Below are 18264 nucleotides of genomic sequence, written 5' to 3'. Positions count from 1 at the left end.
GAAAGAACATGTATTAATGGTACATGGAGGATAGTGAATGGAACAACCATTATTTTTATCTATTTAAAATTCTTTTAAAATGTATCCTTTCTCTATCCAAGTGATTCTCATTAAAAATAAAATATAAACCTCTTCTCCAAGGGAGGCCTGACATCATTCAAAATATTTCTTATTTGTTTTCAACACAAGGCCATTAATACCTACAGAGCCTGTATATTACCGGTGTGTGCAGCAGTTATTTGGTCAATTTTCATTTATTTGGAAACACCTTGCACTACAGAAGAAATGCTGAGGTCAATAAAAAAACGATTGGCCAGGGACCAGATTTGTAATTGTGTGATGTTGGGCCCTCTGGAGATGGGGTGCGGGGGTGGGGTGGGGGTAGAGGGGGGGGGGCAGGTACAGTGGAGTGGGGTTGAGTGTGGGGGTCAGGGTGAAGGGGAGCAGAGAGAAGGTTGGGGGGGATGGGTGGAGGGGACAATAGCCTTGTCTGTTCCCGCAGACAGTGCGTGAGCCATGGGAGGAAGCGCTGGGGCGCACTGACAATGGCATTACTGTGCGCAGACTGTGCGCTTCGGCGGGGTAGCTCCTGTACGACGGCGCGGGCACGCCGTCCCCGCGGCAACGCTCTGGCGCTCGCTGATGCGTGGCCGTGAGCCGAGGGCCGCTGTCAGGTCCGCGGGATCAGTCCCAACGCCGGTCCTGGGGCGCGAGTCCAGGCTAGGTTCTGAGGTCGCGCCCCGTTAGTTTCTCATTGGAAGATAACAAATTTGATCCGCTCTCTGACTTTAGGCTGTAATCCAGCAGGGCTTAAAAAAAAACAAAACAAAAAAATAAAATACGGAAACCAAAATTGCCTACATCTTTCTTCTTTTTTAATAATGCAAGTCATTTCGCAAGCATTAGTTGCTCATTTTGTGTTTGAAGCTCCCCCCTGAGTTTTCAATTTCAGGTTTTTGATGCTAGACAGTCAAGTAAAAACAGCTTCTGCTGATTTAGATTTATTATTTTCTTGTGCCGTTTGTTTTTTTCCTGTCCTGTTCTGCCTGGATTTTAGCTGTGCATTTAAAGACTAATTGTTTTATTGAGGGCAGACCTCATAAAATCTACTTTGTGATAAGCAAAGACAAACAGCAGGAACATTTATCGCTGGCGTGTGCTTGTGACCGTGGTTACTCTGTGATGATGAATATATATATATATATATATATGTGTGTATGTTTATAGTGCAGATACAGTTATATTGTTCTGCAGAAATTACTGTAATACAAAATGGCTCGGTGTTGTGTTAACTTCCAGTAACGTATTTGCTGAAGATGTTTTTCAAAGGGGACCGGTTTCATGTGGCAGTTAATAGGCTCTTTCACTGGGACCTAATCATAGCATGAATGCTGCCCTTGTGTCGGCTGTGTGTCTCCTCAGTTCAGGCTGTTTCCAGCGTTTTTGATGCTATGGGTAATTTTTCTGCGCTCTTCCGCGCTCTTATGTCAGCCGCGGGGATGTCCAGTATGACTTGTGTCTTTCCCCCGTCTTCATTGTGTGAAAATGAGATTGTTTTTAGTACTCAGTGCACATCGCTCAGCTGGCTGGCTCCATGTGATCTCTGACGACTTCTCTGTTCTAGTGGATTTTGCGTGTTCCATGCAGGTTGGATGGTCTGTGTTACTTGATCTGAATTTATTTCTAATTTACACACACCTGTATATAAATGTCAGTATGATTTCTGGCTGGAGTGTCCTGCATGTTATTTCACAGTGGCACAGCACTGCCTGGCATATCCCGTGGTTCCAGTCCCTGTGCTGTTGGTTTTTTGTTTTGTGATCTGTGAAAAGCGATGTTTTGCCAGGTGTGCTGAGCACTGCACTAAGGGGACTGGCACTGTGGTGAATCTGCATGCATTAGCCTCCTCAGGCTGTGAGATGGCTCCCTCTTATCTGTTGTGTCTGTAGCCTTAACAGGGCCTACAGCCTGAGCTATCCCCGGCCTCTCTCTCTCTCTCTCTCCCTCTGTCTCTGTCTCTCACTCCCTCTATCTCGCCCTCTCTCTCTGACTCACTCCCTCTATCTCTCCCTCTCTCTCTTTCTATATTTTTCGCTCTCTGTCTCTCTCTCTCTCCCTCTCTCCCTCTGTCTCCCCCCTCTCTCTGTCTCTCACTCCCCTATCTCTCCCTCTCTCTCTCACTCACTCCCTCTATCTCTCCCTCTCTCTCTTTCTGTATTTTTCGCTCTCTGTCTCTCTCCCTCTGTCTCTCCCCATCTCTCTCTCTCTCTCTCTCTCTCTCTCTCTCTCTCTCTCTCTCCCCCTTGCATCTAAATGAGTGTGAGCAGAACAAACGCCCCTCAGTCACCCTGCTAGTAATGGCTTTTTTGTGCTCCTCTCCCATCGGCTCCCCTTCCATGGGGAGACACGGCGCAGTGTGTCGTCTCCCCCCCCCCCCCAGTCCATTTCAGTGTGTGTGTGAACGGGACCAGGGAAGGCAGTCATGCTGCAGTAACATGCGAACCCACCCTCCACCCCCACCCCACCCTCCACTCCCACCCCCACCCCCCGCACTCAGCCCCCCAAACCCCCCGCCGCCCCACGCGCTCAGCCCTGTAGCCTCTCCCAACTGCCATCACACCGCAGCACAAAATTTCCCTCACGCAGTTCTGTCTCACGCACGCACGCACGCACGCACACCGAGCGCGTCCCAGGACCACGCAGCTGCGCTAGCCGCTAGCCGCGGTAGCCTGACTGTGCCGTGCGCCGTGCGCAGGTGTGAGCAGCCCTGAACACCGCAGCACCAGCGCAGCGCGGACCCGGAGGGAGAGGGAGACAGAGGCCAGAGAGCGCGTCGCCGCCGCCGCCGCCGCCGCCGCCGCCGCCGCCGCCGCCGCCTTCCCGTCCCAGAGCAGCGCGCCGCCGCCGGCATGTCCAGCCCCAGCAGCAGCCCGGAGAGGGAGGGCGCCGGGGAGCGCCTGGAGTGCCCCGCCTCGCCCACCGGCCTGGAGGCGGACCCCCCGTCCGTGGGCAGCCCCGTCCTCAGCCCGGACTCCTCCTGCCACGACGCCGCCCTCTCGGCCCCGGCCGCCTCCCCAGCCGACTCTGAGAACCTCAGCCCCGACGAGCTGGAGCTGCTGGCCAAGCTGGAGGAGCAGAACAGGTGAGCCGCGCCGTCATTACAGCTAACGGGGGGGGGGGGCATTTCCACAGGTAACAGCTCCTCTACCGCACGCCATTGCGCTGTGCTTTTATTTGAGACGGCAGCGCCTTCTCTGCAGGTAGTCACACCTGAGGTGACAGTAGCGTCACTAGAGGTATTAGACCCCGTACTGTAGGCTACAGCACCTCAGGTACCCACAGCAGTGCCATTAATGCAGGCAACAGGACCCTTACCTCAGGTGCAGAAAGTGCACGTGTGTACATATGTGTTTGACCGTGCTGGAACTGCAGACACACTGAGGTTCTACCGGGTCTTTCCAACATCTTTTCCATCTTTTCAGAGGCCCCGTGCAGATATCCCAGCAGCTGCAACCTTGTGGTCCAGCTGGATAGATACAGTCAGTGAGAGGCGCTTTGATACTGCCTGTGCAGCTCTTGTCCTGTTCCTGCTGCGATACGGTATCTCTACAAACAAAGCCGCACCTTAACCGCGGTTAGCACGTTGCCTGTGCCTTTCGCAACAGGTCGACCAGCTGTTAGCGATAGCAGAACTCAAAGAATTGAGTAACGTGTGCCTAAATCTTCAGCTGGAAGAGCCGCGCAGGCGCAAAATAAGACGTTGTTTCAAAGGTCGCGACCTCTGTATTACGGCCTGGCGCAGGAGCTGTCGCCCGTTGCGGCGCTGAGGCTAGCTCAAAGTCAGGCAGCGGCGCTGTTTTCCTCCTCCCAGGCTGCTGGAGGCCGACTCCAAGTCCATGCGCTCCATGAGCGGCTCCCGGCGAAACTCGGGCTCCTCGCTGGTGTCCAGCTCCTCCGCCTCCTCCAACCTCAGCCACCTGGAGGAGGACACCTGGATCCTGTGGGGCCGCATCGTCAATGAGTGGGAGGAGTGGAGGCGCAAGAAGGACAAGCTGCTCAAGGTGTGAGCGAGGGAGAGGGGGAGAGGGAGAGAGTGTGTGTGTGAGAGAGAGAGTGAGAGTGTGTGTGAGAAAGTGTGTGAGATAGAATGAGAGTGTGAGAGTGAGAGTGTGTGAGAGTGTGTGAGATAGAATGAGAGTGAGAGTGTGTGAGAGAGAGTGAGAGTGTGTGAGAAAGTGTGTGAGCGAGAGAGAATGAGAGTGAGAGAGAGTGAGAGTGTGTGAGAGAGAGAGAGAGTGAGAGTGTGTGTGAGAGAGAGAGGTAGTGTAGAGTGAGAGTGAGGAGAGATGAGTGAGAGTGTGAGAGAGAGTGAGAGTGTGTGTGAGAAAGTGTGTGAGCGAGAGAGAATGAGAGTGAGAGAGAGTGAGAGTGTGTGTGTGAGAGAGTGAGAGTGTGTGTGAGAAAGTGTGTGAGAGAGAGACAATGAAAGTGAAAATGAAAATGAGACCAGAGTTGGAGGTGGAGGAAGAGATGCATAGATCAGTTTATGGTAAAGATTAAATGGGCAGATAAATTTAACTGAAGATCAGGGAGGCTGTGGTTGTGGTTGTGGTTGAGGAAAAGAGGAAAAGAGGGACAGGGGCTAGGTGTGGAATTATGGGGGGAGGGAGACTGGGAGAGACAGAAAATGGGAGAAGGGAAAATTACAAAAAAGAAGTGAAAACATTTATGGAATATTTAGTAAATCTGCATCGCCGTGACAGCAATCTCTGTAGAAATCACTTTGGCCTCACACTCACTCCTCCACATTCTCCCTCTTCACCCCGACACCCGCCTCGCCCTCTCTCTCTCTGACGTGGCAGGAGCTGATCAGGAAGGGGATCCCCCATCACTTCCGGGCCATAGTGTGGCAGCTGCTGGGGAAGGCCACGGACATGCCGGTGAAGAACCAGTACTCGGAGCTGCTGAAGATGTCCTCGCCCTGCGAGAAGCTGATTCGCCGCGACATCGCCCGCACCTACCCCGAGCACGACTTCTTCAAGGGCCAGGACAGCCTGGGCCAGGAGGTGCTCTTCAACGTCATGAAGGTGGGAGAGAGAGTGGAGCGGGGCAGGGGAGGGGGGCAGTGCTGTTTTTTTTATATCCCTGGGACGGCTTTGTGAATGGTAAACATGCGTCTGTGCTTTTCGGTCTTTTGTCAGGCGTACTCCCTGGTGGACCGGGAGGTGGGGTACTGTCAGGGCAGCGCCTTCATCGTTGGCCTGCTGCTCATGCAGGTGAGTCTGTTTCCTGTTCACAGCTCTACGCTCTGATAGGCTGACCGAGCACTCACCTCTCTGCTCTCTCTCTGCCTGCTACACAATGCCCCCGGGCCAGGCGGAGGGCATACTGGTCCTCACCTTTCTTTTCTGGCTTGGCCAGTTCAGCCAGTCATCCCAGTTGTGATTTAAAGGTGCAAACCCACCTGTTAGAGGGCTGCCCTGATAGGGTAGTCCCCTTAGTCCAGTACTCTGTCCCAGGTCCTGTGTATTGCACCCATGTTACCTTCACTGCCTGCGTTGTGCTTGTCATGTCCTGTAGCCTGCAGTATGAGGCACTGTATGCGTTTTATAGCAGCTCTCCCCTGCGCACGCAAACACACCGATAAATTCATTCCGACCGTTAAATCTAAACTGTTTGAACCTCGGGAGAGAATACTTGGGTGAACACGAATGTTGCTAATGCTAGCCGTGTTATTAAACGAATGTTGCTAATGGTAGCTGTGTTATTAAACAAGAATGTTGCTAATGCTAGCTGTGTTATTAAACATGAATGTTGCTGATGATAGCTCTGGTATTAAACGAGTATTGCCAACGCTAGCTGTTTTATTAAACTTGATTTCTGCTAATACCAGCCGTGCTGTTAAACATGAATGTTTAATAACACAGCTAGCATTTGTTTTTAAACGAGTGTTGCTAATGCTAGCTGTCTTATTAAACTTGATTTCTGCTAATACCACCCATGTTATTAAAATAACAACATCTACGGCAACAACAGCTGCAAGCTGTAACTGAAGAACACTCAAAGATGAGAGCATGCCAGGTCACTCAGCCCATCCACAATAGCCACTTACCTAATAGCTAAACGGCACGCTGAGTGGATGTCATTAATTAGATCCGCTAACAGAAATATACATTTCACATGCGGTGGTTCTTGCACACGACACGAGAGGTTTAGTCATCTCATCAAACTAATGACCGTGGCTTTCGGCTCCGGGAACAACTGCGCTCTCTAACTCCAGAGGGTGATGTCAGCCCCTTGCCCGTATCACAATGCTCATCTCTGCTTCCCTGTGTACATCACAGTGCTTTATAGAGTAATCAATTGAGGGAGATGTATAAATATGACTGAGCAAAGACATTTTGGCTGATTTCCATCACTGTGATTGGCTCAGAGACGAGCACGTCCCGCGCTTCTGCATTGTAATTAACCCTCTCGCTCCGCATGCCCGGATGCCCAGATGCCGGAGGAGGAGGCCTTCTGCGTGTTTGTGCGTCTGATGCAGGAGTACCGTCTGAGGGAGCTGTTCAAGCCCAGCATGGCAGAGCTGGGCCTCTGCATCTACCAGTTTGAGTACCTGCTGCAGGTAAGGGCCCCACGCCACACCGCGCTGACCAATGAGCCAGTGACAGGCTTCAGCCATTCAGGAACCAGATAGTCTGCCAAACCAGCCAATCAAATGCCACTAAAGGACAGATTTGGACACGCCCAGGGCGTGCAGGAGACTGTCATTTCTGTGTGCCTCAGTATCCTTGGTCTGAATGAGTGACGGTTCTTGAAAAAAATTTTTTGTTTAAATTTTTTTAAACTGACCGTTCGGTTTGCCACCCACAGTTAGGTTCAGTTGCTTGCTCAATCCTCTTTTACATCCTGTTAAGTTTTCGAAATAGGCACTCACAGCTTTTTTAACATGTCACGTAAAGAGCATACTGCTGATTTCTATTTGATGTCACACAACACTGAAAATTAAGAATGCAAAGTTCAGTTAACTTGCGGTGCTTTAATGTAAATTTAAAATCCGGCCAAACTGTTTGTACAGCTGAAGTTGCGGCTAGTGCAGCATATAGCTGAGTCACCAGTCAGTCGGCCAGTTTGCGAAATGGCAAGTGCAAAAGAAAAAACAATCTGACCATCAACTGACACCATCAGCTTACCCAGGGGATGCTTTCCCACGGCTCTTGCCTCCATCAGTAACATTGTGCAGGCAATTTGCAATAATGCTGTTAAGTACAGGGTGGCCCATTTTCAGTCTTTGTTTTTCTGTGTAATAATATGTTCTCACTCAACGTACACATTCATTACCAATGTCAGTGCAGTGCCCTCTTAATAAATTACTGTGTTCTCTCTCCAGTTTTAACAAGACCTCCCGTTGTCTGTGTCCAATGTACTGCTCTGTCTTTGTTTTATCAACAAGAGGAAACCGGTCTCCTGTCACATAGCAATTATTTCCTCTGTTCTTCAGTACATGTGAACTGAAAAAGAAGGCAGTTCAGTGGCACAGAGGACGGGGGATTCTGTACTCCATTTCTGAACGTCACGTTGACTCCTCCCTCCTCTCCTCTCCTCTCCTCTCCTCTCCTCCCTCTCGCTCCTCCTCCAGGAGCAGCTGCCGGAGCTGAACGTGCATTTCCGCTCGCAGAGTTTCCACACCTCCATGTACGCCTCCTCCTGGTTTCTCACGCTCTTCCTCACCTTCCTGCCGCTGCCCGTGGCCACGCGAATCTTCGACATCTTCATGTACGAGGTCAGAGAACGCCCAGCCGTCTGCGCTGTCTGTGTCTGCGTGATGCCGGTGTCAGGAATGTGTGTGTGTATTTGTGTGTGTGTGTGTGTGTGTGTGTGTGTGTGTGTGTGCACGTACGTGTGTGTGTATTTGTGGTGTGTGTGCTTGTGTGTGTTTGTGTGCATGTGAGTGTGTGTGTGTATGCATGTGTGTGTGTTTGTCTGTGTGCGCGTGCATGCGTGTGTGTGTGTGTGTGTGTGTGTGTGTGTGTGTGTGTGCTTGTGTGTGCTTGTGTGTGTGTTGGTCTGCTTGTGTATGTGTGTGTGTCTGTCTGTCTGTGTTTCTGTGTGCATGTGTGTGTCTGCACAGCAGCCATTTTACATTACAGGGCATCAAAAGGCATGAGCTGAGGATGAGAGGCGGGGTGTTATTGATCCGCTGTGCTGGTAGCGGCAGGGCGATGAGTGGCGGGGGTGAGCTGTGTGCTGAAGCTAACGCGTGCGTGCATCTCGCAGGGCCTGGAGATCATATTCCGAGTGGGCATGGCCATCCTGCAGTACAACCAGACCGACCTCATCCAGCTGGACATGGAGGGCATGTCCCAGGTACTCCCTCCGCCCCCCATTCCCGAGTGCCTATCGCGTGCGCCGATCACCAGGACCCTGGCCCCCCTGCCCGAGTGCGAGTCACTGCAGCTGGTCGCAGCTCCCAAAATGACCTGGAGCCCCATCCGGGACAATTCATCGGAGTACATTTAAGCAGAAACCCAATGATGTTCAATCTCTCTGTGTGTGTCTGGTGCTAGAGATTGGCTGCATGCCTCTGTGTAGCTTTACTGTAACTCTCTGTCCTGCCAGCAGTGCACGGCATGGTAGGGACCTATAGCAAGCAAACGATGACAAACGATAACTGTCCCAGCACATTAATAACTAGCAGAAGCACCGTAGAATAAGCATGTGGATATTACAGCCTTGATTTAGGACCGGAACAACCTCAGTGAACTTCCCCTGTATTTCTTAAGTTTTGTTAATTTAGTATTTTTTTTGTTTTCAAAGCAACCATTCAGGGTTGATCAAACATCTGATGTCATCTGATATAAAAAATACAGTGCCTCATAATCATATCTTATTACAGAGGCAGGTGGAAGCCATGTTTTACTGTGAGCATGGATGGATATATACAATATATGTGATATGCTTACTTAATAGTAATAAGTTCAAAGGGATGAAAATTTTGGAGAATGCTTCAGTGCTGAGCTAACTGCACCCCCTATGTTTCCTTATTACCCTCTCAATCATTTTTACGGATTTTTTTGACTGCATTCAGATTTCTCTGAGCTGATTTTTTTTTTAAAGCCAGATATCTTATCTGCCAGCTGATATGAGCTGGCAGCTGTGTTGGATATTAGATTTATATTGTGCTCGCTAACAAGATTAGTATTATTATTTTGGGAGAGGGCATGCGATAAATTCCCCCCTGATTAAAAAAAAAGACATTAATCTAGTAATGATGGTTTGAATGCTGATGGTTGATTGGGAGGAAAAAAAGAGTTGCTCGGGCTGTAGGGTCATCTGGGGTACGCTTGCTTTTTTTTAAGCAGCCACAGTTGAACAGTAGAGGGCGCTACAGTGCCAAATATTTTATTGTTCCCAGTCATTTTCTTTGCCCTGTTATATTATTCTTATGTTATTCTCTTTAAAAGGTGTTCACTTCACTCCATAAAAGAGGACAATGTCTCTTTCCTGCCCTGTTTTTTTCATTCCACATGCTCAGCAATGGCTGTGGGTTTAAGTTCTGTTGCTCAGGCTGTGATTCTGTCCCCCCCGTGTCTGTCTGTCTGTCCGTCCGTCCGTCTGTCCCCCTCACAGCACTTCCAGAAGGTCATCCCGCACCAGTTTGACAGCTGCCCAGACAAGCTCATCCTGAGGGCGTACCAGGTCAAATACAACCCAAAGAGGATGAAGAAGTACGCTCACAAAGTTAAAAAAAAAACAAGAAAACGGCCTAATGACAAAAGCAAATTGAGAACTCAAGCAGAGCTTAGAAAAAAACTGGTTCTGAATCACTTCCGCTCCACAATCCACCTGTAGTGTGCTGTCTCTAGTACTAGTTTTTGGAGCAGAGTATGTAGGCTGGTTTTAATTCAAGCTAATTTTAATAAATGACTGTAGTGAAATTTGAATTGAATGCTGATAAGTATACAAGCTCTCGTGACAGTTGATCTGCTAAATGCTATAGATTATTGCAGGTGCATTTGTGTTCATAAATAGATTGTAAAGGGTTTTATTTGAACCTATTTTTGGTCCCTTTAGCACAGGCATGTCAAACATACGGCCCGCGGGCCGGACCCGGCCCGTTGGATGATTTAATCCGGCCCGGCATAAATTTCTGAGTATGTCAAAAAAAGAAGCGAGTCTCTAGCTTATTTCTATCAAAAGTTATGATTTTTTAAAATAAATACAAACCAAATGCTCCCTCCGGCCGCGGGAGGGCAGTAAATGTGTAAAAGAGCTCACGTCCAGCATGCGGCATTGACACGAGTTAGTACTAAAAATAAACCGGCAATCTTGCTTCACAATTCACCACTACTAAACAAGTTATCGGTCAACACACCCTTCCCAAAATGGCACTGTCAAAAAAAAGAAAAGTGGACACGGAGTGCTTCTTTGAGCTACGAGGGGAAATTAGACAGTTCATGGAGAAGAAGGGACGCCCAGTAAAGGAACTTAAATGCAAGGAATGGGTGCAGGATCTTGCGTTTATGGTTGATATTACACAACACTTGAATACACTTAACACTACATTGCAGGGCCGTAACAGAGTTGTCACTCAATATTACGACAGCATAAGTGCGTTCAAGATGAAACTGTCACTGTGGGAGACGCAGCTATCCAACGGTGACACCGCGCATTTCTCTTGTCTCACAGCTGTGCGTCCGGAGGCACCAGACCGTCCCGATAATGATTTGGAAAAATATAAAGACAACATAACAGATTTGCTGCGAGAGTTTGAGCAGAGGTTTCAGGTATTCAGTGAACTTGAGAACAAATTTGGCTTTTTTCGCTCGCCATTTACAGTGAAGCCTTCTGATATGCCAGCTGACATTCAACTCGAGCTTATTGACTTGCAGTGCGATTCCGCTATGAAGGATAAATTTGGGTCCGTGGGATTGGATACGTTTTATCAATATCTCGTGCCAGGTTACCCCAAAATAACAGCCATGGCTGCAAAGGTTCTATCCATGTTTGGGACTACTTATCTTTGTGAACAGGTGTTCTCCGTAATGAACAATAATAAAACAAAGCAGCGCTCAAGGTTAACAAATAAACACTTGAATGACATTGTTAAATGTGCTGCTACTCAGGATTTGACACCTAATATCGATACACTTGTGAAGGCAAAAAGATCCCAAGTTTCAGGAGCCAGCAGCAGCAAGTAGACTGCAGGAGTGCAGTAAGAGAAAAAAAGTGTGATGACACGAAATTTGTTTGCACTCATGAATACAGATCATTAAAAATAAGATTAATCTGGTTTCATATTAAAGACAATTAATATTGTGCAGTATATTCTCAGCTTCAGTAGGCCCAGCCTAGTAGTTTGATCTGATGTAGTCTAATCTTATTGCCCATGCACGGCTATAACTTTTATTTTGTATTTCTTTTTTTATTTATTTCAAAGCAGTATGACAATTAAGGCGAAAATATTTTTTTCATAGCTCCCACTTGAGTTTGTTTAGTGTGGTGAGTTGGTTCAGGTGTAAAACTGCATTCACTTAACTGTTAAAATAAACCAGTTGTTAACACATTCACCGCCTAACATGAAATCATTTTTTTTTCCATTGTTGGTGAATAAATGTGTTGTGCTTAGAAAAGATCCCTTGTCATCCGTGATTATAATATGTAGGGTAGGCTACAAATGTAGGCTGAATGATAAAGCATAGTACTGAAAAACAAAGCTAAATATTTGGAGTTGACATTCTTTTACTGATCCGGCCCACCCGAGAACAGAAAGTCTGGATCCGGCCCCAGAGCCAAACTGAGTTTGACATGCCTGCTTTAGCACATACGCGACAGCTGTCTCCGTGAAGCCTAATCAGTTACGTCATTTTCTCAGCACAGAGCCGTTAACTGAACAAATGATTCATCTTATTCAATTCAAGCTGAATAACAATGAATCAGCGCCTCTCATTTAACAAATGAAAATACATTTTTTGACATAATTACAGTTGTATCTGTCACTCATCACAAGCACCCTTTCAGTTAGTTTTTAAAATCTATTTATTTTCCAAAGGACTAACTGAACTAATCACGATCAGTCAAACTTAATTTAGTTAAGAGCAGGCTTCCCAAAACTAGATGAACACCCAGGGGGGTGAATGGAAAAAGAATGGAAGATACTTAAAATGTTACAAAAATATTTTGTTTATATTTACTTATTTTTAAAAATGCTTATTTTACATTCATAAAAATAAAAAATGTTTGGGTGACGCATCTGTGGATGTATTATGATCAGTGCAATTATTTTGGTCCATTCACCTGGATTTGCTGATTGTCACAATTCTTCAGCCGGGAGGTAGAACTAATCACTGAAATCAAGCTGACTGAAGTCTAGGGGTGGAGGAAACACATGGCAGGATTTCGTCTTTCTGAGCAGTGCTGAATAAAAATGGCTCCCTCTCTCCCCAGGCTGGAGAAGGAGTACACCACAATCAAGAACAAGGAGATGGAGGAGCAGATCGAGATCAAGGTGCGAAGAGGGCTGACGCTGACTGTGTACTCTTCCTCCCCGCAGCAGAATAGGGAGGGGGGGTGGCGGGGGGGGGGGGGGGTGTGTACAGCACTGGTTCCCAACCCTGTTCCTGGAGATCCAGCGTCCTGCAGGTTTTAGCTCCAACCCGAACAAAACACGCCTCATTCGACAGCCAGAGGTCTCATCGAGCTGCTAATTATTATTACGTCGCATCACGTGTGCCTAAATTAGGATTTGAAATGAAAACTGAAAAGCAGGACAGTAGATCTCCAGGAACAGGGTTGGGAACCTCTGGTGGGTGCTTTGGAGCTTCAGGGGTAGCCTTTCTGTCATGTAGAGCATTTAGCTGTAATTATGAGGTATTATGTTTGGCCCAGTGCAGTCTGTGACACGGTACCCGCTGCCAGCTTTCCGTCACATGGCAGCATGAGAGCAGTGATTAGGAGAGTGGGATGGAAGGTGCTCTGCGGGCTACCTGCTCATCCATAGTGAGGGTCTCTAAGGGAAACCCATGAGGCCCACAGTAACCTTCAATCTGCTGTCCCTCTCTCTGTCTCTCTTTCTGTCCCTCTGTCTCTCATTCTTTCTCTCTCTCTCCCTCTATCTCTCTCTCTCCGTCTCTCTGTCTCTCTATGTCTATCTATCTCCCTCTCTCTCTGTCTGTTTCTCATTCTCTCCCTCTCTCTCTCTCTCGCTCTCCCTTTATCTCTCTCCCTCTCTCTCTCTCTCTCCCTCTCTCTCTGTCACTCTCCCTCGTCACAGAGGCTGCGGACTGAGAACAGACTGCTGAAGCAGAGGATAGAGACTCTGGAGAAGGTGGGATGCAGACACACACCATGCACATTAACCTCAGCGAGACGCTGACTCAGTCACCTGCAGGGGGCAGTAAACCAGCTCCCGCCTCCATGGCTTAGATGCACGATGCGTCCGCACAGTCACGAGTGCGTGCGCACGTACACGTCTAAAATAAAAAAAGGGCCATTTCTGTTCGTTTCCGATGTTCCTAAGTATACTGTTGTGTGTCATCTGTGCATGCGCATCTCTTTATACCTTTAGGTTAGTAGTTTCGTAGCAACAGGAGTTTGTCTGTGTATGAGTTTTTGTTATTTGTCTTTGTCAATGTGAATCTCCTTCCTGTGAATATGATGAATATGTATTGTTTGGGAGATGTGGTTATGAAAGTGCCTGTCTCTGAATTTTGTCCGTGTGTAAATATGTATTGTGTGTGTGTCTGTGTGTGTGTGTCTGTAAAAGAGAGATAGAAAAAAAGGGTGTACTGTGTAGCTCTTCTATAGCCAATCTATATTTCAGCTGCTGAACTTTGACCCTTATTTCCAAAATGCGTGGTTGTGAATCTTTACTTTCTTCTACTTTCTCTCCCCGTTTCTTTTCTCTCCTCTGCCCCTTGCCTTTGCACTGTGTTCACGCTCTTTCAACTCCTTTCTTCACACCATTTCTCTCTTCCGTCTCCCTGCTACACTGCTTCCTTCTTCCTCTTTCCCTTCTTCTCTACTTCCTTCTTCCTGCCATCTCATGCTTCTGGAATCATCTTTCCTCCTTTCCTCTCCAACGCTTCTTTCCTTTCCAAATCTCCATTTCCACTTTTCTGTTCATCTGTTTTGATCCTCGTCCCTCTCTTTTCTTTCTGTCCTTCCCTCCGTCCGTCTTTCCCTTGCTTCTTTTTCGGTGATCCTGTAGGAGAGCGCTGCTCTGGCAGACAGACTGATCCAGGTACTGTACTTTGTAAAATCTCCCAGCTCTCATCTTTCGCCACCCCTCGTCTCCTCACTCCCTCCATCCTCTCACCCCTTTCACCTCTTCCCACTCCCTCCATCCGTTCTTCCCCTCCTGCACTGGCTCCGCCCCCCCCCCCCCCCCCTCGCTCCTGAGATTGAATCCGCATCCGGACCTGCATGAGCGTCTGACCGTCCGTCCGTCCGTCCGTCCGTCTGCCTGTCTGTTTTAACCACAAGCCCCTCTGCACGCCTCGCTCACTGTCCACAGCTGGGGTCCTCACACAGACTACCCTGCCGCAAATTAAGGGCTCATCTGCAATAGGAAGCGGTCCCTATCCCTTTGGGACTGCACCCTCGGGCGCATTACGGAGAGAACCTTGCCGCATGGCTCCATCCTCTGTCAGTCCGTTTTGTGTTGGCCGTCTTTTCTATTTTCTATTGGTGCGTTTCACTCCAGCTTGGAAATGCAAGCCAGACATTCGCGAGCCCTCCCAGCATCTAACGACTTCTGCCTGTGGTGTGTCTGAGCCAAGTGTTAGCATACCCGATGTTTGCGAGTATACCTTACAGCATACATTTGGGCCCAAGAAATCCCACAACGTGCTCTTGTTTGTCTCAGCTGTCACTGGACTTTTGCATTGCATTGCATTGCAGGCATTTAGAAGACGCTCTTATCCAGAGTAACTTACAACTTTTTACATAGCATTTACACTGCATCCATTTATACAGCTGGAGTACCTTGTTGTTTTAGTACCTTGTTCAAGGGTACAACAGCAGTGTCCTACCCGGGAATCGAACCTGCGACCTTTAGGTTACAAGCCCAGTTCCTTACCCGTTATACTACACTGCAGCCCCTGAGGCTACGATTTGAATTTCAATGGAAGAGCAGTATGGAGTGAAAAAAACAGCAGTTGCATTAAACGACTTTAGCATTGAATGTGTGGCCTCTGGCCGTCACAGGACAGCTGGAGCCCCTCACCTGCCGTCTCCCTCCCCGTCCCTCAGGGTCAGGTGACGCGGGCCCTGGAGGCGGAGCAGAACTACGTGATCAAGCGGGAGCTGGCGGTGGTGCGTCAGCAGTTCAGCACGGCCAGCGAGAACCTGGAGCGGGCGCAGGACACCATCCAGGAGCTGCAGCAGCACAAGGTACCCGCCGCGCAGTCAGGCTAGGTACCCGCCGCGCAGTCAGGTTAGGTGCCCACCGCGCAGTCAGGCTAGGTACCCACTGCGCAGTCAGGCTAGGTACCCACCGCGCAGTCAGGCAGGGTACCCACCGCGCAGTCAGGCTAGGTACCCACCGCTCACTGAGGCTAGGTACCCACCGCGCAGTCAGGCTAGGTACCCACTGCGCAGTCAGGCTAGGTACCCGCCGCACAGTCAGGCTAGGTACCCGCCGCACAGTCAGGCTAGGTACCCACCGCGCAGTCAGGCTAGGTACCCACCGCACAGTCAGGCTAGGTACCCACCGCGCAGTCAGGCTAGGTACCCACTGCTCACTCAGGCTAGGTACCCACTGCGCAGTCAGGCTAGGTACCCACTGCTCACTCAGGCTAGGTACCCACTGCGCAGTCAGGCTAGGTACCCACCGCGCAGTCAGGCTAGGTACCCACTGCTCACTCAGGCTAGGTACCCACCGCGCAGTCAGGCTAGGTACCCACTGCTCACTCAGGCTAGGTACCCACCGCGCAGTCAGGCTAGGTACCCACCGCGCAGTCAGGCTAGGTCCCCGCCACGCAGTCAGGCTAGGTACCCACCGCGCAGTCAGGCTAGGTACCCACTGCGCAGTCAGGCTAGGTACCCGCCGCGCAGTCAGGCTAGGTACCCACTGCTCACTCAGGCTAGGTACCCACCGCGCAGTCAGGCTAGGTACCCACCGCGCAGTCAGACTAGGTACCCACCGCGCAGTCAGGCTAGGTACCCACCGCGCAGTCAGGCTAGGTACCCACCGCGCAGTCAGGCTAGGTACCCACTGCGCAGTCAGGCTAGGTACCCGCCGCGCAGTCAGGCTAGGTACCCGCCGCGCAGTCAGGCTAGGTACCCACTGCTCACTCAGGCTAGGTACCCACCGCGCAGTCAGGCTAGGTACCCACCGCGCAGTCAGGCTAGGTACCCACCGCACAGTCAGGCTAGGTACCCGCCGCGCAGTCAGGCTAGGTACCCGCCGCGCAGTCAGGCTAGGTACCCACCGCGCAGTCAGGCTAGGTACCCACTGCTCACTCAGGCTAGGTACCCACCGCGCAGTCAGGCTAGGTACCCACCGCTCAGTCAGGCTAGGTACCCACCGCGCAGTCAGGCTAGGTACCCACCGCGCAGTCAGGCTAGGTACCCACTGCTCACTCAGGCTAGGTACCCACCGCGCAGTCAGGCTAGGTACCCACTGCTCACTCAGGCTAGGTACCCACAGGCTAGTGGGTACCAGTCAGGCTAGGTACCCACTGCTCACTCAGGCTAGGTACCCACCGCGCAGTCAGGCTAGGTACCCACTGCTCACTCAGGCTAGGTACCCACCGCGCAGTCAGGCTAGGTACCCACGCGCAGTCAGGCTAGGTCCCGCCACGCAGTCAGGCTAGGTACCCACCGCCAGTCAGGCTAGGTACCCACTGCGCAGTCAGGGTAGGTACCCGCCGCGCAGTCAGGCTAGGTACCCACTGCTCACTCAGGCTAGGTACCCACCGCGCAGTCAGGCTAGGTACCCACCGCGCAGTCAGACTAGGTACCCACCGCGCAGTCAGGCTAGGTACCCACCGCGCAGTCAGGCTAGGTACCCACCGCGCAGTCAGGCTAGGTACCCACCGCGCAGTCAGGCTAGGTACCCACTGCTCACTGAGGCTAGGTACCCACTGCGCAGTCAGGCTAGGTACCCACTGCTCACTCAGGCTAGGTACCCACCACGCAGTCAGGCTAGGTCCCCACCGCGCAGTCAGGCTAGGTACCCACCGCGCAGTCAGGTGATCTGGGCCAGGCCACTGTGGTAGGTGGCCGTGGCGCACCTAAGCTGTGGGAGTTTGCCTTATTACTGAGCCGACCTGGGGCCAGGCAGCTTGGACATGCACGGGGCAGTGCTCGGAAGACTAATGCAGGGGGTTTATTTTTACGGCAATTTGTTCTGTTCACTTATTCTATCACAGTTTTCTCCAGCAGTATCTATAAAAAAACATTTTTTATTGTGTCTGCATCTTTGAAACAGGCACTGTTAGCTAGGGCAACTCATTCAGCTCACTCAGTGCATTGAAGGTTTTGAAAATTCTGGTTTGAAATGGTCACAGAAGTTATATTTCCATAGGGAGCACAGAAGATCAAATGTAAAAAAATGAATACAAAATAAAAAGGGACTCATTGGTAAGGCAACTTTGTTTTCAATAACAGTAAAAAATGTTTTCAGTTATATTTTTGACATTTTTAAAACGCGCTGTTTGGTAGTTGGTAGTTCTGTCGGCCAGAAAAGGACATAATAATAGAAGCTCCCCAGGATGTACTGAAGTTTGTTATCTAAGCCTTAATCTTGATAGAGAATTTTTTTCTTGATACTGGCATACAACGTTTCCGACTGTGTAGAAGGTGTGTCAGCTACTGTAGTGCCAGAGTGTCGAGGGAACATTTGCTATAATCGGCTCAGTGCTTGAAAATGATTTCAAAAAAATGATTTTTGACTGTCGGCCATTTAGTCTATTTGGGGGTTTTCCACCATCAGGACCTGAGGCTGGCGGAAACGGATCCACAAAATAGAGACTAAAAATGAACGTTGGAGGAGCTGGATGGGCTGGGTGAGGTGGTCATTGCAGTTCCATTGGCAGAGCTACTTCTGGCTGCCTAGCTAGCCCCAGCCAGCCACTGGGAGTCCATAGACTCTACATTTCCTTGACAAGATGATTAAAAAAAAGATTTATCAGTACAGAAAGCATATTTTTGGATGTTGCATTGTTATCTTTATACTGGCATGTGATATATGTTTTGAGGTAGCGTTCACAGGAAACTGTACACTCTCAGATAAAGATCTCTCCTCTGAGATAAAGGCTA

At 49.7% G+C, this 18264-nt stretch overlaps 1 protein-coding gene across 3 annotated transcripts in view; it reads left to right on the top strand.

Moving 5' to 3' along the window:
* The window catches only part of evi5l (ecotropic viral integration site 5 like), a 39544-nt gene that overhangs the window by 3731 nt on the left and 17549 nt on the right, over positions 1 to 18264 (top strand). For 2 of the 3 annotated variants that reach the window (XM_064324102.1, XM_064324103.1), the window contains exons 2-13: positions 2756 to 3142; positions 3872 to 4061; positions 4863 to 5087; positions 5202 to 5276; positions 6500 to 6625; positions 7640 to 7783; positions 8278 to 8367; positions 9631 to 9728; positions 12448 to 12508; positions 13274 to 13327; positions 14210 to 14242; positions 15253 to 15393. In XM_064324102.1, the coding sequence (XP_064180172.1) occupies positions 2910 to 3142; positions 3872 to 4061; positions 4863 to 5087; positions 5202 to 5276; positions 6500 to 6625; positions 7640 to 7783; positions 8278 to 8367; positions 9631 to 9728; positions 12448 to 12508; positions 13274 to 13327; positions 14210 to 14242; positions 15253 to 15393 (1470 nt within the window). In that variant the 5' untranslated portion in view covers positions 2756 to 2909. The remainder of the gene's footprint in view (positions 1 to 2755; positions 3143 to 3871; positions 4062 to 4862; positions 5088 to 5201; positions 5277 to 6499; positions 6626 to 7639; positions 7784 to 8277; positions 8368 to 9630; positions 9729 to 12447; positions 12509 to 13273; positions 13328 to 14209; positions 14243 to 15252; positions 15394 to 18264) is intronic. The other variant, XM_064324104.1, reaches the window with a different exon arrangement.

Source organism: Anguilla rostrata, chromosome 2 (assembly GCF_018555375.3).
Source record: "Anguilla rostrata isolate EN2019 chromosome 2, ASM1855537v3, whole genome shotgun sequence".
Taxonomy (NCBI): Eukaryota; Metazoa; Chordata; class Actinopteri; order Anguilliformes; family Anguillidae; genus Anguilla; species Anguilla rostrata.
The sequence above is the reverse complement of the archived record's forward strand: the minus strand, read 5'-3'. Positions and strand labels throughout refer to the sequence as shown.